The 26,866-nt window shown below is 41.9% G+C and overlaps 2 protein-coding genes across 4 annotated transcripts in view; one reads left to right on the forward strand and one right to left on the reverse strand.

The window, feature by feature from the left end:
- EFTUD2 (elongation factor Tu GTP binding domain containing 2) overlaps positions 1-14,048 on the reverse strand; it is a 37,666-nt gene extending 23,618 nt beyond the window's left edge. The window contains exons 1-6 of one of the 3 annotated variants that reach the window (XM_089674568.1): positions 13,904-14,048; positions 7,442-7,563; positions 4,934-5,099; positions 3,936-4,014; positions 3,771-3,846; positions 1,348-1,413 (exon numbers count right to left, since the gene is read on the reverse strand). In XM_089674568.1, coding sequence (XP_089530694.1) covers positions 1,348-1,413; positions 3,771-3,846; positions 3,936-4,014; positions 4,934-5,099; positions 7,442-7,552 — 498 coding nt within the window. In that variant the 5' untranslated portion in view covers positions 7,553-7,563; positions 13,904-14,048. The other 2 variants (XM_089674570.1, XM_089674569.1) reach the window with 2 other exon arrangements.
- Positions 14,049-14,161: 113 nt separating this feature from the next.
- DNAAF19 (dynein axonemal assembly factor 19) lies at positions 14,162-24,287 on the forward strand. Its single transcript, XM_089674571.1, has 4 exons — positions 14,162-14,282; positions 15,276-15,427; positions 19,720-19,852; positions 22,699-24,287. Exons 1-4 carry the CDS (start codon positions 14,241-14,243, stop codon positions 23,104-23,106), a joined length of 735 nt encoding a protein of 244 aa, XP_089530697.1. The 5' UTR covers positions 14,162-14,240; the 3' UTR covers positions 23,107-24,287.
- The last annotated feature ends 2,579 nt before the right edge of the window (positions 24,288-26,866 follow it).

Genomic DNA, 26,866 nt, shown 5'->3' on the forward strand with positions numbered 1-26,866 from the left:
ATGCATTACTCAGGTGTGATTTTGGCCCATTCTTCAACACAAACAGTCTTCAAATCTTGAAGGTTCCGTGGGCCTCTTCTATGAACTCTGATCTTTAGTTTTTTCCATAGATTTTCTGTTGGATTCAAGTCAGGGGATTGGCTGGGCCATTTGAGCAGCTTTAGTTTCTTTCTTTGAAAGCAAGTGAGAGTTTCCTTGGCTTTGTGTTTGGGATCATTGTCTTGCTGAAATGTCCACCCTCGTTTCATCTTCAACATCCTGGTAGATGGCAGCAGATTTTTATCAAGAATGTCTTGGTACATTTTGTCCATCTATCCATCCTTCTTTCAATGATATGAAGTTTGCCATTACCGTATGCTGAAAAACAGCCCCACACCATGATGTTCCCACCTCCATGCTTCACTGTTGGTATGGTGTTTTTGGGGTGATGTGCAGTGCACATCCACAAGTGGTCCTTGACTCTTGGACAACTCTTCTGATAATTATTTTCACTCTTCTGTCAAAAATCTTGCGAAGAGCACTTAGTCGTGGCCAGTTTATGGTGAAATTATGTCATTTGCACTTCCGGATTATGGCCCCAACAGTATTCATTAGAACATTCAGAAGTTTAGAAATCCTTCTGTAAACAATGCCATCAGTATGTTTTGTAACAATAAGGTTGTGAAGGTCCTGAGAGCTCTTTGCTTTTATCCATCACAAGATGTTTCTTGTGTGAGACCTTGATAATGAGACACTTTTTTTATAGGCCATTGGTTGCGACTGAACCAGCTCATATTAATTTGCACTGACAAGGGACAAGATTGCTAATTACTAATACATTTCAGCTAGTGTCTTAGCTTTCCATGCCTTTTTGCACCTCCCTTTCTTCATGTGTTCAACACTTTTTCTCTGTGTCATTCCATTTTATTACACACAAGTTAATTTGTGAACCTATTTGTTTTTTGTATGCATGGATTGCACGGGTTGTTACTGACGTGATGAAGATTCCATGTCAATAGCACCTTTAGAAATATATTTACCTTCGCGACATGTTCAATACTTATTTTACCCACTGTATATAGCCAGCAAAACAGAGCAATACTGATGACAACAGGAGCAAATTTGCATCCATATGGTAACAGTAGGAAAAATTAAGAGTATATTATGATTGGCTGCTATGGCAAAAACTCTATTTACTCGTTATAGTTTTCTTACATGGCACATGAGGAGCACTAAATTGAGCTCTAACACTCCACAAAGTGCAGGCAGTACCAATACACTGGAGGCATACTGTCCAAAGACTACATGCATCCTACTTTGTAGGGAATGTGCAGTACATGGTCACAGGAATAAAGGACAGGTACTCACATCCTGATCATGGCGCTTCCGGACCTCTGGATGAGTTTGCTCTATCAAACAGTCCACAAAGCAGGTCTGAAAAAAGGGGTAGACATACATAAGTTACTGTGAATTAAAAAAAAAAAAAAAAAAAGACTAAGAAAAAAATATATATATACACATCCTGCGACAAAGTTAATTGTCAATTTTATTTACTCTGCATAAAGCTGAACTCCAGTCAAATAGCAAATACACATATAAAATACACATCATTTAATTTAAAGGCTGCATCCAGAAAGTATCCACAGAGCTTAACTTTTGCCACATTTTGTTATGTTACAGCCTTATTCCAAAATGGATTAAATTCATTTTTTCCCCTCAGCATTCTACAAACAATACCCCATAATGACAACGTGAAAGAAGTTAGTTTTGAAATCTTTGCAATTTATTAAAAATAAAAAAATTAAAAACACATGTATTCCCAGCCTTTGCTCACTACTTTGTTGAAGCCCCTTTAGCACCAATTACAGCCTCAAGTAGTTTTGAGTATGATGCTACAAGCTTGGCACACCTATTTTTGGGCAATTTCTCCCATTCTTCTTTGCAGTACCTCTCAAGCTCCATCAGGTTGGATGGAGAGCATCGGTGCACAGCCATTTTCAGATCTCTCCAGAGATGTTCAATCAGGTTCAAGTCTGGGCTCTGGCTGGGCCACTGCAGGACATTGACAGAGTTGGCCCGTAGCCACTCCCTTATGTGGGCTGTGGGCCGTTGTCCTGTTGAAAGATGAACCGTCGCCCCAGTCTAAAGTCCAGAGCGCTCTGGAACAGGTTTTCATCAAGGATGTCTCTGCACATTGCTGCATTCATCTTTCCTTCGATTCTGACTAGTCTCCCAGTTCCTTCCACAGAAAAGCATCCCCACAGCATGATGCTGCCACCACCATGCTTCACTGTAGGGATGGTATTGGCCAGGTGGTGAGCGGTGCCTGGTTTCCTCCAGACATGATGCTTGGCATTCAGACCAAAGAGTTCAATCTTTGTTTCATCAGACCAGAGAGTTTTGTTTCTCATGGTCTGAGAGTCCCTCAGGTGCCTTTTGGCAAACTCCAGGCATGCTGCCATTTGCCTTTTACTGAGAAGTGGCTTCCGTCTGACCACTCTACCATACAGGCCTGATTGGTGGAGTGCTGCAGAGATGTTTGTTCTTCTCCTCTTTCCACAGAGAAACGCTGGAGCTCTTTCAGAGTTACCATCGGGTGCTTGGTTACCTCCCTGGCTAAGGCCCTTCTCCCTCGATCGCTCATTTTGGCTGGGTGGCTTGCTCTAGGAAGATTCCTGGTGGTTCCAAACTTCTTCCATTTACGGATGATGGAAGACACTGTGCTCATTGGGACCTTCAATGCTGCAGAAATGTTTCTGTACCCTTCCCCAGATCTGTGCCTTGATACAGTCCTGTCCTTGGACTTCATGGCTTGGTTTGTGCTCTGATATGCACTGTTAACTGTGGAACCTTATATAGACAGGTTTATACCTTTCCTAATCATGTCCAATCAACTGAATTTCCCACAGGTGGACTACAATAAAGTTGTGGAAACATCTCAAGGATGATCAGTGGGAACAGAATGCACCAGAGCTCAATTTTGAGTGTCATGGCAAAGGCTGTGCATACTTATGCACATGTTTTTTTTTCCGTTTTTAATTTTTAATAAATTGCAAAGATTTCAAAATTAACTTCTTCCATGTTGTCATTATGGGGTATTGTTTGTAGAATGTTGAGGAAAAAAATTTATTTAATCCATTTTGGAATAAGGCTGTAACATAACAAAATGTGGAAAAAGTTAAGCGCTGTGAGTACTTTTCTGGATGCACGTATGTGCCAAAGGATTTGTTTTTCTGTCCATCCAGTCCTGCGATGTACAGAGTCCAATCACATAACACAGCCCTGGCATAGGAGACCTAATTTTTCTCTGCCCTTTCCCAGCTTGTGACTGGGCATTGAAAGTGGAAGCATCAGACTGAAAGGTAATCTCTATCACTCTGATCCCTCCTAATAGCATGTTTTATGTCAACACTTTGAATGCAACACCCGATTGCCTTACAATCCTTCACTTCTCTCCAAGACTTAGCTCTGCTGTAGAAAAGACTCTGAAAGAGGCTGAAGTCATATTCAGGTATGCATGCTGCTTGCATTTAAATATATTTAAGAACTGAATTCTTTTGTGTTCCTGTGTCTAGAGTTCAGCTTTATATCTGGATTTTTTAGCAACACTAAAAACTATTTAAAAAGTGAAATAAAGGTATTTAAAATAAAAACAACAATATCACTTTACCTATGCAACTGAAGTAAGCCAACTCCTGTTTGCTTGCTACAGCTTACTATACTTTATACATCTTCAATGTCATAATTGATTAAGCAAGTACATCTGAAATTACAATTATTCCATCATCTACCTTTCCATGGTGGAGGTGACCACACAGAGTGACATTCCTGATAAGCTCAGAGTTATCCATTAAATCAGCAAGAAACCTAAAAAATGGAATATAAAAAGAAATATGATGAGATGCAAGCTGGGCATTGTGGCATTGAAGGAAGAAGCTGTGGGAATAGACACTTACTCCATGGAATACACAGTGGCTGGAAGCCCTTGCTCCATCATTGAGAACTTCTTTGTCTTCACTGGTTTGATAATGGGCTCTACAACAAACAAAAAGAAAAGTTAACAGTGGATTATACAAAAAGACTACATGGACTTCAACAGGTGTATTAATAGCTGATCACTGGGAAAGCAGGAAAAGCAGTTTTACTTCCCTGATCTTCTGCTCCTGCTAATTCTTCTGCACTACAAGACCGGTCCCTGCTGCCTTTACTCACCTATGCTCTGGTGGTCGGCTCTAGCAAACTGGACGTGAGGACACAAAGGAACAGTCCACCACCACAGCATAGGGGAGTGCGAGGGAATGTTAAGGATTAGGTATGTAAAATTGCTAGTCAAGAGAAGATTAACTAAAGGTTAGATAGTAAAAATGCCTTTACTGAAAACCAAAAGCCTATTTTTTCTCTTTAAAAGATCTCCTGCAGTTCAACATGCAAGCAGATAACAGAATAAATCGGTGATCTGTAAGGCCTGGTTCACATTATCACAGATGGTTGTGGGTGTGGGAGACGCAACGAAAAAAGTCTTTCCTGCAGGAAAAAGGTTCCTGCGCCAACTTAAAAATGCAGCGGGCAGGAAATCTAATGGTGCTTTTGCACCATACAATGTAATTTCCATGCAGTTCCAGCAACCATGCTGCGTTTTTAGATGCATGGGGTGCTATTAAGAAAAAATGGCAGCCCCGTGTGTTTTTAGACAGCAGCACCCACGATAGTGTGAACTAGGTCTATGACTGAAAAAAACAAAACAAAATGCAACAATGTAGTTACATAGCTTCAATCCATGATCACGTAACAGTCTGTCACACTGATGATTTAGCAGAAGCTGCTGTGAACATCACAGTTCTATATTATAAGATATGGAATCTCATTAAAAGAATGTCTTGAAGGTTTAAGTAAAGTAATTTAGTACATTTACATACAGAAGGTCCACAACTAATTAATATATTATTTCACTCACCTGTCAGGGGCTGAGTATCCTCCTCTTGCACAATAGTCTCCACTTCTGGGCCATACACTTCCTCTGCTGTAGGGTAATACTTCTTGTCCTCATGGAGAACAACTTCCATCCCACCCCGATCCTCATCAGGATCTCCCATATAGTCATCGTCATCATCATCATCTGCCTGCAGAGAGACAATTACCAATTTATTGTTACAAGACAGGAGTAATGTCAGTAAGTGAACTGTTATTGCCAAACTGCATTCCTGCTAAAGAGAAAGAAAAAAGTTTAAGTGCTTCTAAAGGCTCAATGTTTTTTATCTTCATGCATTCTATGCATGAAGGTAAAAAAGCTTCTGTGTACAGCATACCCGCCAGCCCCCCTAATACTCAACTAAGCCCCCTCTCGATCCAACGATGTGCACTGGAGTCTCCGCTATCCCGGGACTCCCTCATCTCATTGGCTGAGACAGAAGCGGGAGCCATTGGCTCCCACTGCTGTCAATCACAGCCAGTGAGCCAATGAGGAGAGGGGGTGGGGCCGAGCAGAAGCTCCGTGTGTGAATGGACACACAGAGCAGCGGGTGCCCCCATAGCAAGCTGCTTGCTGTAGGGGCACCCGACAGGAGGGGAGGATCAGGGCTGCTTTGTGCAAATCCACTGCTTACAGCAGGTAAATATAGACGTTTGTTATTTTTTTCTTTAATCACTTGCCCTCCAGAGGATTTACCACCCTTCCTGACCAGGCCATTTTTTGTGAAATTAAATTTACGTCCTTTTTTTCCCACAAATTGAGCTTTCTTTCGGTGGTATTTGATTGCGATAAAAAACCTATTTTGAGAAAAAATAAAAACAATATTTTTTACTTTTTGCTATTAAACCTGTCCAATAAAAAAATTTTAAAAATCAAATTTCGTCATAAATTTAGGCTATAGTGTATTCTGCTACATGTCTTTGCTAAAAAAAATCCCAATACATGTAAATGAATTGGTTTACGTAAAATTTAAAGCATTTAAAAATGGAGGTACAGATACTGGAATTTTTTTTTTTCCTTACTAGTAATGGAGGCGATCAGAGACTTATAGCAGGACTGCGGTGGGCATTCTGACACTGGGGGGAACTGACCAATACAGTGATCAGTGCTAATAAAAGGCACGGACACTGTACTAATGGCACTGGGCAGGAAGGGGTTAACATGTGGGGCGATCAAAGGGTTAACTGTGTGCTGGGTGTGTTTTACTGTGTATCACTGTAAGCATACTGCTTTGTATGGCTCATACAAAAACAGTGTGCAGGAGCTGACACGGGAGAGATCTGTGTTATTTATACACAGGTCTCGCCCCTGTCGGAGATACTCGGTGATCAACGGGTGCCGGTGAGAAATCATCGGCCGGGACCTGGTGATTGACAGCCGAGGCTGTAAATGGTGGCGCGCTTCCTACCCGGAACTGCAAAATCACATATATATATGTGCGCACCCGTGCCACCCTGTAGGAATATTTCTGCTATAGGGCAGTGTGGAAGCGGTTAAAAAGAAAAAAAAATTAAAAATGGCTTTAGAAACACACTTTAAGTTTTATCTTAATAGGAATGTTATATTATGCTTTGCAATGAAATTCAACATGCGGCACTTTTTCAAACTGAAATGGAACTAAACTCTTCTACCCTTTAAAGAGTAATTAAAACTTTTTTTTTTAGTTTTGGATAGAGTGGGGAGGGACTGAAACCCCTATTAGGTTTTTACTGAAGTCTATGCCCCTATTAGGGAGATTCACCCTCTCTATTTGTTCTGTTTACCATTATCATTGAAAGTGAAAGTAAAGAAAAACCCCAATTTTGGGTTGTCCCCGGAAAGGTAATAGAGGGGTATGTTTCCAATGGGGACACTAGTTCTGGTGACCTAGGGGTTCCTAAGGAATTCCCTTAATTTGCAGGGATTTAGTCTCACTTCCTGTTTGGCTATCAGATAGGAAGTGAAGGGAAATCTTTGCAATGGGACACAGATGGTGAAAAAAAATCTGACGGGTTATAACCCTCCCTTGCTCTATCCAAAATAACAAAAAAAAAAGGTTTTGCCTATAGTTCTAATTTAAGGATGAATTACTCAACAGAGCACAAAGCTCCCGGTCAGAGGGGGTACAATTACTGCTTGTTACAAATGTATAAATATTTGAATACATAACCTGATCACAGGTATAGTTTAGGAAGGACCTTTGATTTTTAAAATTATCTTCCACCCATTGATTAAGTGAAAGCCATAATTTTCTTATCCATTTATCTGAAAGAACATCTACTGTCAGATCTACCTTCATACAAAAAGTTGGACTCATCTCTGGTCCCCTATGGCATCCAGTTTTGCCTTAACGTTTAATCCTGCAGCAGTCTTCAAACTAACCTTTCTCACCTCCTAACATGGCAATCACTTCTTAGCTGCACATTTCAAGCTACATATCCAGCCTCGCTGGTTTACATCAGAAGCATTGCCATATTGTTCAGTTCAATCTACTTTTATGGAAAAGTGTCTCACCGCATCAACATCCCTGTCATCTCTGCCCATATCGTCATCATCGTCGTCATCATCTGAGTCCAGCTCAGGACCGATGTAGTTCCCAAACTCATCATAAGGGTCCGTGTCCATGTCTGCAGATCCTGGGCATAAATAGAACAAGTAAATGATATAACACATCATCATTAGTAATATAACTATACCCTAATCTGACAAGACAGAGCAGCAAATCAGCGACCACAGAGTTACAGCTAGAAGCAGGTCAGACGTACAACTAACAAAAAGTGTAATTTAAAGTGCAAGTCTAGGCAAAATTAAAAATAAAACAACCCCCCCCCCCCCCAAAAAAAAACACAATTTAGTACATCTCTGGACTACATGCGTATTTCACTGTGTTTTATGCCTCTAAATGCCTTGCTAGTACAGAAAAGTAACTGTTGATGTGTTAGAAACGAAGAATGCTCCTACCTTTCTCTTTGACACAACACATCTCTAAATTCTTAAGCCTGAGGTGTCAAGCCCTACCTACTTCCACTCTGATGGATTACAAAGGACACAGACCTTTCCTCATGCCCCCCCCCCCCCTTCTTGTGCCTAGGAAGTTATCAGTTTACAGGATTGCTTACAAAATGCAGTTATTTCTTCAAATAGATATAACAAAACACTTTCCATTGCATATTTAGCAAACCAAAATAGGAGACGTTCATTGTTTAGTTTGCATACATTTTAAAGAGTAATTCCAGGCATTGACATGTGTAATGCCTGCCATAGAGGGGTCGAAAATCATCCGATTTTTCAGCCGAAAAAAAAATCGTCCGATTTTCGCACTGTTAGTGGATTAATTGGTTGGACGTTTTTTGCACAGTTTTTTATCGGTCATGTTGGAAAATTCACGGCCGATTGGACGATCGGCTGATTTTCCCGGCAATGATGGGCAAATCGGCCGATCGTTTTACCGATAAAAAATCTGCACATTAGCTGTGACCTGCAAGGTTGCCAGCATTCTTTTTACTGAATCCCATATATATATATATATATATATATATATATATATATATATATATATATATATATATATATATATATATATATATATATACACACACACACACATAATTTTTATTTTCCCCTTGAATCTTTCCTACGAACTGGAAGTCCGGTCCTAGCTATTATATTATGGAAAAAGTCTTGCGGTTGCAACAAATGTATCCATTTTTATCCAAATAAAAACATAATGTTTTTTATTTGGATACAAACGGATACTTTTGTTGAAACCGCAAGACTTTTTCATATAAAATATAATAGCTAGGACAGCAATGGGCAAACTACGGCCCGCGGGCCGTATACGGCCCGGCGGACCTTTTAATCCGGCCCGCGGAGCTAGGCTCCCGCAAGGCCAGTGGTCGGCAAGCCGCGGCTCTTTACAAATTTAGATGCGGCTCTCCTGTGTGCCGGGCGCCCGCTCCCCTCCCTCCTCTCCCCTCCTCTCGGATGGCCGCCCCCCCTCTCGGATGGCCGCCCCCCTCCCTCCTCTCGGACGTCAGGACTCTGCAGCTGTCAGGATGTAGGCGGGGCAGCCAGGATGTAGGCGGGGCAGCGTGACGAACTCCTCTCACAGTCCTCCCTGAAGACCAGAACGGCGCGGGAATACGAGAGGAACGCGCGGACCAAAGGTAAGTGAATTGACACAGGGGGGGGACTTACTATATGGGGGACTTACTATATGGGGGATGAATTACTATAGGGGGGACTTACTATATGGGGAATGAATTACTATATGGGGGACTTACTATATGGGGAATTAATTACTATATGGAGGACTTACTATATGGGGAATGAATTACTATATGGGGGACTTACTATATGGGGAATGAATTACTATATGGAGGACTTACTATATGGGGAATGAATTACTATATGGAGGACTTACTATATGGGGGATGAATTACTATATGGGGGATGAATTAATATGGGGGATGAATTACTATGTGGGGGATGAATTACTATGTGGGGGATGAATTACTATGTGGGGGATGAATTACTATGGGGGATGAATTACTATATGGGGGATGAATTACTATGGGGGATGAATTACTATAGGGGGGATGAATTACTATGGGGGACGAATTACTATATGGGGGACGAATTACTATATGGGGGACGAATTACTATATGGGGGACGAATTACTATATGGGGGATGAATTACTATGGGGGATGAATTACTATATGGGGGATGAATTACTATATGGGGGATGAATTACTATATGGGGGATTAATTACTATGGGGGATTAATTACTATGGGGGATTAATTACTATGCTTACTATGGGGGAATATTACTATACTTACTATGGATGACACATACACATCATTCATCTACTCTTGGTCCGGCCCCCGGGTCCAATATATGAACCCATTGCGGCCCTCAAGTCAAAAAGTTTGCCCACCCCTGAGCTAGGAGCTAGGACTGGACTTCCAGTTCGTAGGAAGGATTCAGGAGGAAAATAAAAATGATATATACGATCCCTGTACGTATTGCTGTCACATTGATGGCAGCATCCATGGCAGCAACGACTGTTTTTTTGTTTATCGTCCGACAATTCGACTGATAAACGACCCGTCTATGGCCTGCATAACTATGTGTACTGTATTCTATACCTGGCCACTGCAAATCACTGAAGTAGACACCATTACTTCCGTGATCTCCACTAGCTTGCCGGGTCCTGTACCAAGTGTCGACCTCCTATATTTACAATGCAGGAGAGCAAGCAGCTCAGCACAGACACCATTCAAAGAATATTTAGCAGTTTCTCAATGAATGTGCAGCATTCGCTGCTTAGAGGAGGCACAGAGCATCATGTAATTACCCACCTCGTCTAATCAGAAAACACTTTGCATTCAATCATAAAATGCAAAGTATTTTCTGAATGGCGCCCATGTCGAATGACCGACCTCCTGTGTTCACAATACAAGAGAGCAGTCATTTGGTGCAGGACTCAGAAGCAAGTGGAGATCACTGATATAGCAGTGTCTACTTTAGTGATTTCCAGCTTCCAGTGGCTTTGGCCAGGTATGGTATATATATATAGTTACACTGGTCCAAACTGGACCAATATAATTATGTACAACATGGTGATACCTGGACTTATTCTTTAAAGTGGTAGTAAACCGCAACCTTGTTAAAGAAAAACAATCTGCAAGACAATGCATGGCATATTAGCACAATATGTGAAACTTACCTTAAAATGAAGCTCTCCAGCGGCGCGCTGTCACCACTGACAGGGTTTCCATCTTCACCCTGTCCTTCTCTTGGCGGCTGGAATGACCAAGCCGCAATAACGTCACAGCCACGTATGCGTGTGGGAGTCACTTATTGCGGCACACAGCCCTGAAGGAACAGCACAGTCATGCCATTCCTTCAGAGGACATGCGCCGGTGCTCTACACAGGTAAATATCTCCTAAATGGTGCAGATTTAGGAAATATTTACAGTACCTACAAGTAAGTCTTATTATAGGCTTGCCTGTAGGTACAGGAGAAAAACTGACTTTCCTACCACTTTAAATTCAAACTCCAAAAAGAGAAAATTAAAAACAAAAAACATTTTCCATTTCACATATATAGAATGAGAAAGGGTTAGGACTTGCGTGTTTGGGATAGGACTTGCGTGTTTGGGATAGGACTTGCGTGTTTGGGTTAGGACTTGCGTGTTTGGGTTAGGACTTGCGTGTTTGGGTTAGGACTTGCGTGTTTGGGTTAGGACTTGCGTGTTTGGGTTAGGACTTGCGTGTTTGGGTTAGGACTTGCGTGTTTGGGTTAGGACTTGCGTGTTTGGGTTAGGACTTGCGTGTTTGGGTTAGGACTTGCGTGTTTGGGTTAGGACTTGCGTGTTTGGGTTAGGACTTGCGTGTTTTACTAATGTATGTATGCTGTGACTCCATTGCAGAAATCTCACAGATTTTCCTGTCCTTCTAAGACAAGGATGTGAAATGAGGGGAAATCTCTCAAGTGATCCAAGGACACCAGTATAAATCTGACAGATGTTCTAATATCCTCAGTAACAAGGAGCATGATTTCCTCATTGCTGAGTTCTAACTCTGCTACAGCAATGGGGATATTTAACCTCTGCAGAGAGACCACTGCTTCTGCACAGAGGGCAAGAGTCCTTCTCTGCAGCATGCTGGAAATGAACAGGCTTTGGCTGCTTTTCAAAGAAGACCAACTGTAACATTTTGCATGCCTTTTATTACATGAACCTGGAATATACTTAGCTAATTTAAACTGAAAGTTCAGTTGAGCTTTAAACCTACAAGTGCTTTCCTTTATCCTTTACACTGTATTTTCAAAACAAGAAAACAGTAACATAGACCGGTTGGATGAAAAACATACAGATTAATTTAGTGTATGCAGTTTAACAGTTGTGGTAGTTAAAATGGAACTAAACCCACTGATTAAACAGATTAAAAAAGAATGTTACATTCCCAGCATGCCTAGAATGCTAACTGTCACATTTGCCTGCTTAACCAAACTGTCAACCATCAAATGGTTGGTGTCATAACTGATCGCATGTGTAGCACCATGGCAGTTGCAGATCAAACAGAAGCTAAAATGGAAACTTCCTTGGATGAAAAGGAGAGGAGGGTTTAGTTCCGCTTTAAAGGCCAGCTGAACTTTCAGTTTTCAGCGCATTCAAACCTGTTCAGTTGAGCTATGATTTGATAAGGAAGCCAGGAGATTTGAAACGCATCATCCTATTGGTGAGAGTGCGACCCCAGGTCCACGCCTCTTCTGACAAAGCAGCTGCATCATCACTTCCGGTTTGCTGCTCTGCCGAGGATATCACATCTGGGTTTGTGTATACACGGGAGTAGCCATCTTTTTGGTGGTTTTCCCCTGGTTGCTGTATAAAGTTTGGTGTGAACTGTAAGCACAAACGCATCCGAGGTGCGTATAAGTGGTGTGATCCGATCCTTAAAGTGAAAATTAAAGTGGTTCTTCACCTTCTGCCATCCCCCACCCCCCATTTCTTTTTACCCTCCTTACTGGGTTGTGTGTTCTGAGCACTGCAACAAAATGCATCGAAAACGCACCGGAACGGAGTGTGGTGTGAATTTTAAGCAAAAATGCATCCGGGGCCCTCCAGCTGTTGCCAAACTACAAGTCCCATGAGGCATTGCAAGATTGACAGTTACAAACATGGCTCCCAAAGGCAGAGGCATGATGGGATTTGTAGTTTTGCAACAGCTGGAGGGCACGCCTGGTTTCGAGGATGAAGATCGGCTTTGAAGTTGGAAGTTGACTGATTGCCATGCACAGCTGTTCCACATTCCGGACACTCCTCCCCCCCCATAGCGCCATGACCTGCGGTTCTCCACACTGGATACATGTTGCCGCCAAGACACGTAGAAAACAAATGCAGCTGAAAATGGAGTGATGAAGAAGCGTGAATGAGTCCCTATCATACTTTTTGTGCAATGTCATGCTTTTTTTATGGTGACAGGGTCTCTTTAACCACCTCCCACCCGCCATATAGTACAACGGGTGTAAGGCAGTTCTCTCGTTCTGGGAGGACATCATATGACGTCCTCCCATTCTAACCACGTGCAGCGCAGCAGTGCGCTGTGTCTCTCGGACACAGTGGATCACAGATCAACAGAAAGAGCCGAAGATGTCGGCTCGGTCATGTGATCAGTTGTGTCCAATCACAGCTGATCACATGTGAACAGGGAAATGCCGGTTATCGGCATTTCTCTCCTCACGAGCCGTCATGCTGACAGAGGAGAGATGGTAATCGGCATTCCTCGGAGAGGACATCTACACTGATCATCCGGGCACTGATGATCAGTGCCAGTCAGTGCCGCCTAACAGTGCCATATATGAGTGCTGCCTTTCAGTGCCATATATCAGTGCTGCCTTTCAGTGATGCCTGTCAATGCACATCAGTGCCACCTATCAGTGCCCATCAGTGCAGCCTATCAGTGCAGCCTCATTAGCGCACATCAGTGAAGGAGAAAAATCACTTATTTACAAAATTTTATAACAAAAACTAAGAAAAAAAGGTTTTTGTTTTTTTTTAATTTTCAGTGTTTTTTGGTTTAAGACAAAATAAAAAACCCTGAGGTGATTAAATACCACCAAAATAAAGCTCTGTCACAAAAAAATGATAAAAATGTCATATGGGTACAGTGTTGCATGACCGCGTAATTGTCAAAGTGTGATAGCACTGAAAGCTGGAAATTGGCCTGGGCAGGAAGGGGGTATAAGTGCCCGGTAGGCAAGGGGTTAAATACATAGAGCTCCATACAACAGACCAGAAAAGAGGGACAAGCGGGAAGGACGGAGGGACCTGGGTTCAGTCAGGAGCCGTGGGTCCACCTTCAGGACTGTTTTACAGCACCAAGCCCCGGCCCTCCTGACTTGTCCACCTCACACACACAACAGCTCCGTACCCCGGGAACGTTCCCCAGACGTCCCATTCACTCACCTCACGCCGCTCCACACAACACTTCCGGCGACACCAGCGACGAAGGACCCCTGTGCGACCAACACATGCTCCGCTGAGGGCTGACTTTTTTACCGCCTCGATTCTGCAAAAAAGACACGCTTCTATTTTATATCAGCTCTTTCTTACAATAGCCTTCATCTCCTTCCTTACAGTTTTGCTGAAAAAAAAACTCCCAAAACAAAACCAGAGGAATTTCTGGCATTTAATTAGACACCTATAGCAGAGAGGAAGGCGGCAGTCGTTCTTTGGGCTGTGGGCGTGACGTTCGTGTTTCCCATTGGCTCGTGTGGCTGTGAAAAGCTGGAGGTTTGTTGCCATGGTGATCGATGCTGTGCATGACTCGTTGGATGGTGAGCAGGTAAGTGCCATGTGCGGTCAGTGCAGGATGGCAGGTCACTGACACCAGCGGCCTTTTGCTACCAAAGTCGTTTTTTTCTATTTACGTGTGTGAAAAGACCATAGAAACACAGTCCTGGTGCGTTATTGATGCGTTCCAGTACATTCCCCCCCCTCTTTTTTTCCTCACCACTTGCCCTCCAGTGGATTTCCCCCCCTTCCTGACCAGGCCATTTTTCATGTTACGGCGCTGCGTTACTTTAACTGACAATTGCGCGGTCATGCAACGCTGCACCCAAATTTAAATTTACGTCCTTTTTTCCCACGAATTGAGCTTTCCTTCGGTGGTATTTGATCGCCTGTGCATTATTAAAAAAAAAAAGACAATTATTGAGAAAAAAACAATATTTTTGACTTTTTCTATTAAACATGTCCAGTAAAAAAAATTTTCATCATAAATTGACACCAAAATGTATTCTGCAACGTGTTTGCTAAAAAAAATACCAATACGTGTAAATTAATTTGGTTTGCGTGAAAGTTATAGCGTTTACAAATGGCGGTATACATACTGGGATTTTTTTTTAAATTATTATTTTTACTAGTAATGGCGGCAATCAGCGACTTATAATGGGACAATGGCAGACATTCTGACACTGGGGGGAACTAACTTGGTGTCACTGACCTCCACAGTGACACCAATACAGTGATCAGTGCTAAAAAAAAAGCGCTGACACTGTGCTAATGGCACTGGGCAGGAAGGGGTTAACAGGAGGGGCAATCAAAGGGTTAACTGTGTGCTGGGAGTGTTTTACTGTGGGGCGGGGGTGTGTGCGCTTCACTGTAATCACACTGCTCTGGATGGCTGTGCTGTGCACAGCCATTCAGAGCAGTGTGCCGGAGCCTACAGGGAGGAGGACTGTTAGTAAACAAAACAGTCCTCCTGCTTTTACATTTCTTAGGGGGAGGGATTGGTAAGCTGTTGACGTATACGTTCCAATAACCTCCATATTCTCAGTTCTTTACCATGAATAGCCCAGAGGTTCTTGACTTTCGGGAGCTGGAGAGAGAGCTGGCTAATGCTGTGGCTGCAGATGAGAAGTACCGGAGGGAGAATGATGCCAAGTTCCGTGCCATTCATCAGAAAGTGGCATCCTATGAGGAGTTCAGGTATTTGCAAGGAGCAACCAATCAGATTCCAGCAGAATGTTACAGAATAAAGAAGCTGATTAGTTGCTCTAGTCACAGCTGCTGAGACTGAATCCGTCACATTTACTATAAGCAGTAGGATTTTTCCCAGGATGCTTGCAAGCCAAGGCAGTATAGAAAACCTTTCCTGTACAAATCTGAATTTATAGAATGACAGGTTCTCCTCCGAGCTATTATATGTACAGTAACTATTGAATTGGAAACAGTCTATAAGAAAGGATACAGACATGTTGGAAATGAGAAGCCCAATCATTTAGGGAAGATATGAATAACTTGAAGGAGGGAAAGACCCCTTCTCTAGTAACAAAAATAGACCTGAATGAGTGGAAGGAAGACCAACCCCTTCTCCTCTAGTAACAAAGATAGACCTGAATGACTGGAAGGAGGACCAACCCCTTCTCCTCTAGTATCAAAGATAAACCTGAATGACTGGAAGGACCGACCCCTTCTCCTCTAGTATCAAAGATAAATCTGAATGACTGGAAGGAAGGACCGACCCCTTCTCTAGTAGCAAAGATAGACCTGAATGACTGGAAGGAAGACCAACCCCTTCTCCTCTAGTATCAAAGATAAACCTGAATGACTGGAAGGACCGACCCCTTCTCCTCTAGTATCAAAGATAAATCTGAATGACTGGAAGGAAGGACCGACCCCTTCTCTAGTAGCAAAGATAGACCTGAATGACTGGAAGGAGGACCAACCCCTTCTCCTCTAGTATCAAAGATAAACCTGAATGACTGGAAGGACCGACCCCTTCTCCTCTAGTATCAAAGATAAATCTGAATGACTGGAAGGAAGGACCGACCCCTTCTCTAGTAGCAAAGATAGACCTGAATGACTGGAAGGAAGACCAACCCCTTCTCCTCTAGTATCAAAGATAAACCTGAATGACTGGAAGGACCGACCCCTTCTCCTCTAGTATCAAAGATAAATCTGAATGACTGGAAGGAAGGACCGACCCCTTCTCTAGTAGCAAAGATAGACCTGAATGACTGGAAGGAAGGACCGACCCCTTCTCTAGTAGCAAAGATAGACCTGAATGACTGGAAGGAAGGACCGACCCCTTCTCTAGTAGCAAAGATAGACCTGAATGACTGGAAGGAAGGACCGACCCCTTCTCTAGTAGCAAAGATAGACCTGAATGACTGGAAGGAAGGACTGACCCCTTCTCTTCTACTAAGAAATATAGACTTGAATGACTTGAAGGAAAGACAAACCCCCTACCCCCACACACATTACTAAAGCTGACATGCTTTACCCAGCATGCTTTCTGAGAGTATTCCCATGTCTGCAGCCTACAATAAATATTTTTTGAGCAACATAAGATTCTATATAAATTATTAAACAATAAACCGTCTAGTTTCTTTTGCAGCTGGCCATAGACCTAAACCACTACTGGCTGACCAGTCTCTAGGGAGAACAATACAGAATCCATGTGGTGCCTCCTCCCCATCCCATATCCTCTCACCCTAGTGTAAACCTGTGCTGTTTGTACCTCAGACAATCCATCTACCTTAAAGTTATTTTTATTTAAACCGTTCAAGGTTTTTACAATGTATGAATCAGAATTTACCTATTCCAAAAACTATCACATGAATAATAGTGAAGCACCTAAAAAAAACAATATCATACAACACTATTTATCACAAAGCCACCCAATATGTGCACAACCTTCTCTTAAGGCTTTATATCACAAAAAACATATGTGAATAACATAATTGAAAATGAAAGTGATTAATAAAGAAGAACGACCACAAGTGTCAAGAGTGTCCACTGGTGTAAAATGACTTCCACCTTCTAAGGATCCACACCACTGCCGCATTCACCCGCTCCAATGCTGCGAAGACAGAGTAGCAAACAGCGCATTAATGTCAAGGAACTTCCAGCCCCTCCTACATGGTTATCCAGCTTCACCAACATACTGAAGTTGCCTGGTAGTACCGACTCTCATCACTGGACACTGTCACATCACCTATTCAAATGCTGTATGGAAGAGAAGTGCTCACCACATGGAGCCACACAGCTGTACCGTATATAGTGTAGTTTGTTTATTAAAAAAAGTTAAAACTGCACATAAAAAGCATCTAAATGCCAAAAAAGTAGCAAAAATCAGATCAAATTCAAAGTGCACTTCCTAAGATGGCCACCAGTTCTGAACCCAGAAGTGGCGGCGTGACGTCAATGTGTCACGCCACCACTTCCAGGTTTGGAACTGGTGGCCAACTTAGTAAGTGCATTTTGGATTTCACTTCATCTGCTAAAGCATTGTGTATTATAAACCGTTGCATTTTTACATGAAATACTGTTTTTTTTTTTTTTTTTTTTTGTTTTTGTTTTTTTTTTCTCTTCCATACTTTTTTTTTTTTTTTACTCTTAATGTTGCTGATCCCCTCCAGCCTCCTCAACCACTTCCCCCCTACATTTAATTGCTCCAGTGTCAGCCTGCCTGGAGCACAACTAGGATAAAAGCTGTCACCTCATAACAGGAAGTGCTTGAACAAGGACCTTCCTGGCAGGATCACCGAATATCATATTAAAGAAAGCTGCCTATTTAAAAAAATTTCCAATTTTTTAATTTATACTAACATTATTTTAGATTTTATCAATTGCGTGTAGTTTGACTTTTAAAGTGTAATTCAAATCTAGAACTAACTAAGCCTAAGTATAGGTTCACACCTATGCAGGTCGCGTTTGATGCATTTCTGCATTGCGTTTTGCGTTGAATTTTTGCCGAATTTATGATGCCTTTTTTTTTTCCTAATTCTTCTTGTTGCTAGGCAGATTTTAAACACAAATCGCAGCAAAAACGCAATACATGCTTTTCTGCAGCGTTCCCATTTGAAGTCTATAGAACCAACAACACAACGCTTTGCATTCCAAAAAATACCTGACCCTTTCCAAAAACCGTATGGGGTGAAAACGCAGAGATGTGAACGTGTCCCATAGGAAATCACGTTATATGGACTGTACTGCGTTTCTGCAAAATGCTGCAGAAACCGCATAGGTGTGAACCTGGGGTAAAACGGCTCCCACCCTCCTTCTAACACCTCTACTAACTACCCTGTAGAAGGAAGATTCTTATACTTGCCTATTCTCAGGGCACTCCGGTCTGGTCATGTGAATGACTCCCTGCTCCAGCTTTGGAGGAGAGGAGGGACAACCAACTGTTGCCCTATAGTAAGTTTATGAGTGACGCCACCACCAAGGTATTCCATACGTTGTCAGCAGTCTTTCCTCTTCCCTGAAGCCGGCTGCTGGGGGGATCACATGACCCGAGCAATCTGAGAATAGTATGTATAAGCATCTTCCTTTTACAGGGTAGTTAGTAAAGGTGTTAGAAGTGGGTTGGAAGCAGTTTTACGCATAGCTGGTTTTAGACTTGATTTTCACTTTATGAGAAAACTCAATATCCCCCTCCCCACCTTCTGGGGTTAATTTAGCTTTTAACCCCCCTATATACTTTTTTGCTGGGTTATGCTCAAATAACACATTCATACTCAGTGAATCCAATGTTGTCCTACTGTGATCCCCACTGCACCACGGTTCCTGCATTGCCATTTTATTTCTTTGTCATAGGGGGCCAACTGTTTTTGCAGCCACGCCTCGGTTGTGCCACCAGGTCCATCCTTCTCCAGCTGCTGTATGCTCTATGCCACGGGTGTCAAACTGGCGGCCCTCCAGCTGTTGCCATATTACAAGTCCCATGAGGCATTGCAAGATTGACCGTTACAAGCGTGACTCCCAAAAGGCAGAGGCTAAATGGGACTTGTAGTTTCACAACAGCTGGAGGGCTGCCAGTTTGACACCCCTGCTCTATGCAGATGCCTCCTAGGATATCTGATGTGGATACCTCAAGAGGCTGATAGAGTGGAATACACATCATTCATGAGTAGGTGAGAATGAAGGCGGGGGGACAGGCCAAAGCAAGAAATAAAAAAGTCAGCCTTGATTTGGGGGGGAGTTTTCGCAGAGATGTGAAATAATTTTTGGAAGTGAAGGTACACTTTAAGTTACAATATAAGTTTTACTCTTCATAGAATTTCCTTGCATCTATTTACTTATATGCTTTCAATAATCCATTTTGTATACCTTTTTTTTATTATTGTTTTTTTTTTATTTTCAATTATATAATTTTTTTTTTTTTTTTTATGTAACAGGAATTTGGATGATGTTTCAGTAAAGTATTATATTGCCTTTGTCAGTATTGACTTTTCCTTTGAACAATCTATTCCATGTTCACTTGTCCTCTGCAGAGATATTGTACTCGCATCTAACCTGAAACCCTTGGAGCGGAAGGACAAGATTGGAGGAGATAGGAAGCAGCCATGGAATCCAACTGCCACAACAAGCGGCTCATCCAGAGAGGCAGTTTGTACCGTATTACAGGTGAGGCGGAAGAAGAAATTGATTGCATCTGCTTGTCTGGGCCGCTCGCCTTTTTCCTCCATGACATTATTGCAGACTCCATCCTCTCCATCCTCTCTTTTAATCCAGATATGTCCATCTGATTACCTCCAGAAATGTTGCGGTTTGTCTTCGATTATCACTTCGTACAAGTGAAATGGTACTTGTTTTAAGAAAGTATTCCCATGGAGCCCGTTTGGTGTGTCCAGGTGGCCTTTTCTCTGGACATTTTTGAATTTGGGTTATGAGGCAAGGTACTAGGTTCACTTTACAGGTGGCAGTATAATCAGTCAGTACCTATCCTGTCACCCTGATCTGCCACTTTCAATGTTCTGTGCATGATCCCCCCCCCCCACCATTCCCATGAGACCTACAAGGGACACTCAGACATGGAGTATTGCATTGTAGAGAGACATGGGTGATGTCTGATGTCGTTACCCCCCCTCCCCCCCCAAGCCTGGAAATATATATTGCTTTGGCAGTGATATGTGCTGACTGCTTACAGTACCTCTTGTCACGTGAATCTGTTTACTTGCCATAGTATGGAAAAAGTACAGGTTCTCTTTAAAACCCAACTTCACGCTCAGAAAATATAAATATACTGGGGTTGATTTACTAAAACTGCAAAATCTGGTGCAATGATGCATAGAAACTAATCAGCGTCCAGGCTTTATTGCCAAAGCTTAACTAAACAAGCTGAAGGTGGAAGCTGATTGGCTACCATGCACAGTTGCACCAGATCCTGAGTGCTCCAGTTTTAGTAAATCATCTCCATTGCATATGGAGGGATGTACATGTAGGTTGGTATAAAATAGGGTACATGTTTGCAGCAATGGTCTGAACCAGGGTGGATTTGATTTAAATCAAACTGATTTAAATCACTAGTCAGTAAGGCTTGATTTACCGGTAAATCATAGTTTTCTACATCCCTTTTTTTTTTTTAAATCATTGATATTTATCCCCCCTTTCTGAACACATTCTGTGTAATATGTCATCTTATTATGTTCCTTACGTGTGTGCGCACTTTGTCAGATAGTAGACACACCAGTACAATTGGAATATAGAACATCCATATATTGTAATATGGTGAACCCAGATTTATCAGCAAGTTGCGTTGTAACAGTAACAGTCTTTATTTGACTCTCAAAACAAGCATAAAAATCAATTTTCTTCACCAAAAACAAAGCATACAGTCCATAATGTTGGACTGTAACAGCTAGCCATGTGCACACAAGAAATTTTGATTGACCGTTTCTGATGCATGTCTTAATGGAAGAATTTCTTTTCATCATATTCATTATGTTGAACAGATTCTTCTTCAGAATTCGTTTAGAATCTTTGGCATTCGTTTCATATATTCGTTGGTCTGGGTGGACTTGGAAAAAAAAAAATGACTGGAAGGATTCAAATTGATCTGAATTCATTGTGAATAGCTGGTTAAGGAGTGGGTGGTCGTCGCATCCTTAACCACTTCCAGTCCGGACACTTTCACCCCCTTCCTGCCCAGGCCAATTTTCAGCTTTCAGCGCTATCACACTTTGAATGACAATAACGCTTTATTTTGGTGGTATTTATTCACCACTGGGATTTTTTTTTTGCTATATAAATGAAAGTCCAAAAATTTTGAAAAAAAGTGTTTGTTTTTTTTTTATAAAATTTTGCAAATAAATAATATTTCATCATAAATCTTGGCCAAAATTTTATTCCGTTATCTTTTTAGTAAAAAAAAAAATAACCCAAATTAGTTTATAACCAAAAATTATTATAATTTTTTAATTTTTTTACATTTTAATTTTTTTTATATTTTTCTTTTTTACATAATTTCACCCTAGCAGTACAGTGTCACCATGTTGACACTGTACTACTTGTGGGGGGTGATAAAGATTTTTTTTTTTTTTTTCTTTTACACTGATTTGCTTTTCACCCATAAAAGCTATAAAAGCAATCATTTCTCCTTCACCCATAAAGGCTATAAAAGCAATCATTTCTCCTTCTCTCTGGCTGCATTCTTGCAGCCATTGAGAAATACTGTGTGAGCTGTGATTGGTCACAGCTTGTCACATGGTACAAGGCTGTTGTGAATAGTCTTGTTCCATGTGACCTCTGTGATCATTCACAGATTTCACACATAGTAAGCAATGATGTGAGAAGTGACATCTTGCTTACTACTCTGCATGTGATCACTGATTGGCCAATCAGTGATCACATGATTGGGACCTCGCACAGAGGTCCCGTGCGACGATTGGGATCGCGGTGCTGAGCGCTCCCAGGGAGCGTGCACAGTCCAAAATGGCAGGCGCCGTTTATGAACGGCAACCCGCCCCTGCACTGCCACCGTCCGGCCGTTTACATACAGCGGCCAAACAGCAAGTGGCTAACAACTCTCTAGTTAAAAAAAAAAAAATTTGCAAAAGAGAAATCAGCATGGGGTCTCCAAAGGGGAGGGGAACCCCACACTGAAAATGTAAAAAAATGGTCCCTCCCAAAATCCATACCAGACACTTACCCCAGATCCCTTAAAGGGACCTCAGCCCAAATAACAGGGACACATGCCTCTCTTCCAGGACACATCCCTGGTGTCCTGTACAATATGCAGTGTCCTATATACAGTGAAGAGAATTGTTTGTCCAGTGAATGGGAAAAAAATGTATAGAAGAGAAGGTGAGGGTTTCCGTAAGAAACCAAAAAGCTCTCAGCTAAAGAGCTGTAATTAATAGCACTTTCCTTTTACAGAAGGTAAATACATAACCTTCCAGGATTCTATTTTATATATAATTCATGAAAACTGTAACATATTTATATAAAGTTTCTTTAATTTTTATTCATAGGAATCCCCTTTAGAACCCAGAGATGCGTTTGAATTTACCCGTGAGTGGCGCAGAATAGAGGTGAAGAAAAGATACGACTTTCTCCTGCAAATTGGAGCCAACAAACTGTCCCACATCTTCCATGCGGAGGTGTGCTCGGCCCTCCTAGGAGAGATCCTGCAATTACTGGAGGAGAACTTCCAGACTGTACAGTGGCAGGGAATCATGGACATCTTGAATTGTCTGGCACAGACGCAACGTTTCGATCTCAACCTGATCTTCCTCAGCAAAGCTGAACGTGCCAGCTGCAGGGATTTATTTGGGAAGCTACAATGTATAGTAAAGGAGGAAAAGGAAACTGATGTTAAAAACAATGCAAAGCTAATCCATCTTATGTCTGTTTATAAAGTCACAGAATCCAGCATCTAAAATATCAGGATGAAAAAACATTTTTTCTAACAGTGTATGTGGTTTTCATTCAGGAAGTTACATTAGTGGTTGTAAACCCTTACATATACACAGTGAAATGACTGGCCTCAGGTGATTACACAGAGATGAAACAAATTCTTCTACATAAGTTGTACCTGTTTATCTAAAGATGTCTGTCCCCTACATCTATTCAAAGTGCAGAATTTACAAAGGATTATTATTATACAGGATTTATATAGCACCAACAGTTTGCTCAGCACTTTGCAATTTACAATTTAAAGGGAGACAATATAGCAATGGTACAGTTCAATACAAGAGGTTTAGGAGGGCCCTGCTCCTTGGTGCTTACAAAGGATCTGTCAGCTCTGAAAAGCGGGGGGTGGAGAGCTGAAGATACACTTGGTGAGGAGAGCTTTGAGAGCTGATTGGAGGGAAGGGACACACCCACCTTCCCACAGGAACAGAGCTGAGGATGTCAATCACAGGTTGTGTGCTGGAGCTCCATCCCATCACCATTTTTTTTTCTCTTGGTGTCAGGAAAACTGTCAGATGTGACTCATGCTGATAGCAGAGGAGCAAGACAGCAGACAGAAATGACACTTAAGTGGTTGATTTACAAAAATAAAAATTGATCAGTTCTTTCTTCTGCCATGTCTGAGAGACACAGCACAGAGATCAGGAGAGCTGGAGTTATATGCTTTGATCTCCCTGCTGTTCCTGCTCCCCCATCCCTAGCTGGCCGAGAGTGGGAGAGAGGAGAGTTGTTAACCCTGTGCAGACTGGTGGAGTGTAATCACTGCACAGGCAGATTGTGGGATGTGAGCAGTCTACTGATAGTGCACATCCTATACAACATAGTTGCACCTGGCAGGAATCTGCGGCAGTTTTCTATATGGAAAACTGCCGTCTTCACTCTGTTAATAAGGTGCAGACCTGCACTAGTTTCTATTTATGGATTATTTGCCTGCAACAATGTATAAGATGTGTGCTGCTCATTTTGTCAGTTATAGTTCCTGACCTTTTTTTCTTTTTCCATTTTTATGTTGGGACACATGGCATCACAAACTGTTCACAAGTTTCTGTATTCTACAACTGTGTGCCGCTCAAAACAATGGTGTATATGTTACATGGACTTATCACCTAGATATAATAAATGTAATATTTGCCAAGACGACTGGTAATTTTAGACATTGATTATTTTTGCTTTGGGTTGCTGAGAGTGAATGATTATTCTATTCTAGCTATTGGTGCAACAACTCACACTGAATGATTTAATTGGCTCAGCATTTTTTTTTTTTTTATTTATTGAGTTGTTGATAGAGCAGAAGCTGGCTGGTATTCTGGTCTCCATTGTGCAGCTTCCCATTTTCTTTCTGTCCCAGGCACACAACAGGAAATGAGTGCAAATCTCTCCAATGTTAGAGGAAGTCCTCTCTTAGGCTACGTTCACACTAGCTTTATCAACAGGTGTTGCTTTTCAAACGCCTATGAAAATTCTGCACGACAGCACACAGTGCTGTTCACACGGACGCGTTAGCATCGCGGGAGAACTGATGCATTGAAGCCTCCCATTCAAGTCTATGGTGCCGCTCCGCAAACGCCTGGCAGGCGTGTGCGGTTGTGACGCGGTTGTAGAGCGTTAATACCATTTAACTTCATTAAAGGAGTTTGTGGTGCGGTTTTAACGCTTGGCAAACGCCTATCAAACACCTCAAAACCGAGCATAGGGTGTTTTGGGAGTGTTAGGGAAGCGTTTTTAACATTCCTCAAATGCTATAGGGGCGTTTGGCAAGAGTTAGAAAAAAGTCAAGTGTGAACGAGCCCTTAGACAGGTGTCCCTGTTGGAAGATTTCCCCTAACCTCTTTGTCTGGTGACAACTGTAATATGTTGGATTTCTTATCACTTTTTGTCTCCATGACAGTGGTTACCAGTGGGGATGCACCAATACCAGGTTTTTCAGAGCGAGTTTGAGTACTGATACTTTTCCTCAAGTACTCGCTGATACCAGTTACCAATACTTTTTTTTTTTTTTTCTGCTATTTGAGCCCACATAAAATGAATGGGCTAAAATCGCACTGCAAAGAATCACATGTGTTTTGAACAGGATTCACGGTCTGAATCAAATGCGGCTTCCTGCACCGCCTGTGTGAACCCAGGCTGAAGGCACTATGACAAACAAGCCTAGGTTCATGCAGGAAACCGCATATGATTTGTAGAGGAATCTCACTGCGTTACTGTTGAAATCACATGCACATTGAGCCAATTTATTTTGTATGGGCTCAAATCGCACCGCAAAAAATGATTCGGTTTTGGATATCGGAGCATTTGTACAAGTACTTGTGCAAATGCTTAATATCGGCGTCGATCCTGATATCGGTGCAACCTTAGTCACCAGGACAACTACAGAGGATGACACCCCCCAGCATGGGCACAGACAACTGAAAAAAACCCCAACAAGGGTTCAAATTGTTTCCTACTCCATCCAAAACGTGGTGAGCGTACAAATCAAATAATCTACTATGCCTTTGTGCCGCCTTAGTGCTCACATAAGACAGAACTTTTGATTTCCAGCTGTATCTAACATAACACAGGGTCTTGTTCTTCAACTCTGGTAGAAAAATGTCCATTTTCTCTTTTACTAGCAATGCTTGTCTGGGAGGACACATCGGCCATGTTCAGCTCTGGTACTATGGGACTTGCAGACTGAAGACCAAACTAGAATGTCACATGTTCTGATAAAGTAGTACAATCATAAGAAATCAGCACAGAATCATGGTCAGATTTTACACTTTTTTTTTGTATAGAAAACACATTGTACTTCTTTAGGATAGGTAATATGGCCAAAGGTATGGTGACACCCCTCCAAATGTATTTATTGCAGGTACTTATATAGTGCCGTCAATTCATGCAGCACTTTACACACATATTATACGTTCACATCAATCCCTGACCCTCAAGGGACGTACAATCTAAGGTGGTTGTGTTCAGGTCCTTCCACTGAAGGGTGCAGTTAATGCTTCGAGTGGGCCTTTCCAACCTTGTGGAGACTGGGGGCAGAAAGTGTGTTAGGGCTACAGAACACCTCCCTCCATCCTCATTTCCATAACATGGGACTGGTGATGTCCTATAGGTTACAGTGGAGAATGGGGCAGAGCTAATAAGGCATGCCTTGCATTGAACAACATTGGATTTCTGGCAGGATCAACCAGTACCTACAAAACACCTTTAATGGTATATTTAAACAGATCAAAAGGGAGCAAATCATAGAAGATCATTGTTAGAGGTAATATTAATTGTAGCAAAGCTGACAAATGATATCCCCCCCGTTATAAAAAATTAGAGCCTTTTTCCAGGACAAAGATTTAATTTTTACGGTGCTCACAGCACTTTTTAGGGCATCTTTTCTCCCCTTTTGTTCCTTGTAAAGTAATGTGGTGGCACCTCGCTGCAGTTAAGAAGCTTTGTGAGTACAGAAGAAAAGAGGATTACATCTACAGTACGTTATTCTCAATGAGAAAATGAAAACCGTTGTGTGTCAGCAGGTGGCAGCAGTGAGCTACAATTCAGCAGCCTGGCACACATAGACCCATGCCCTGTGGGCTCCACAGATGATACTTTTCACATAGAGTTCATCTATACCTGTGACAATGGCACATTTCAGTTGGTAATTAGCTGTGTCAAACTAAAATGTTATTTGTTACATCTTGTGTTAATATTTTTTTTTGTTACATCTTGTGTTAAATAGAAAACTATGCCAAT

This window comes from Staurois parvus, unplaced genomic scaffold (genome assembly GCF_062004578.1).
Source record: "Staurois parvus isolate SC_StPar_1 unplaced genomic scaffold, SC_StPar_1.0 ptg000151l, whole genome shotgun sequence".
Taxonomy (NCBI): Eukaryota; Metazoa; Chordata; class Amphibia; order Anura; family Ranidae; genus Staurois; species Staurois parvus.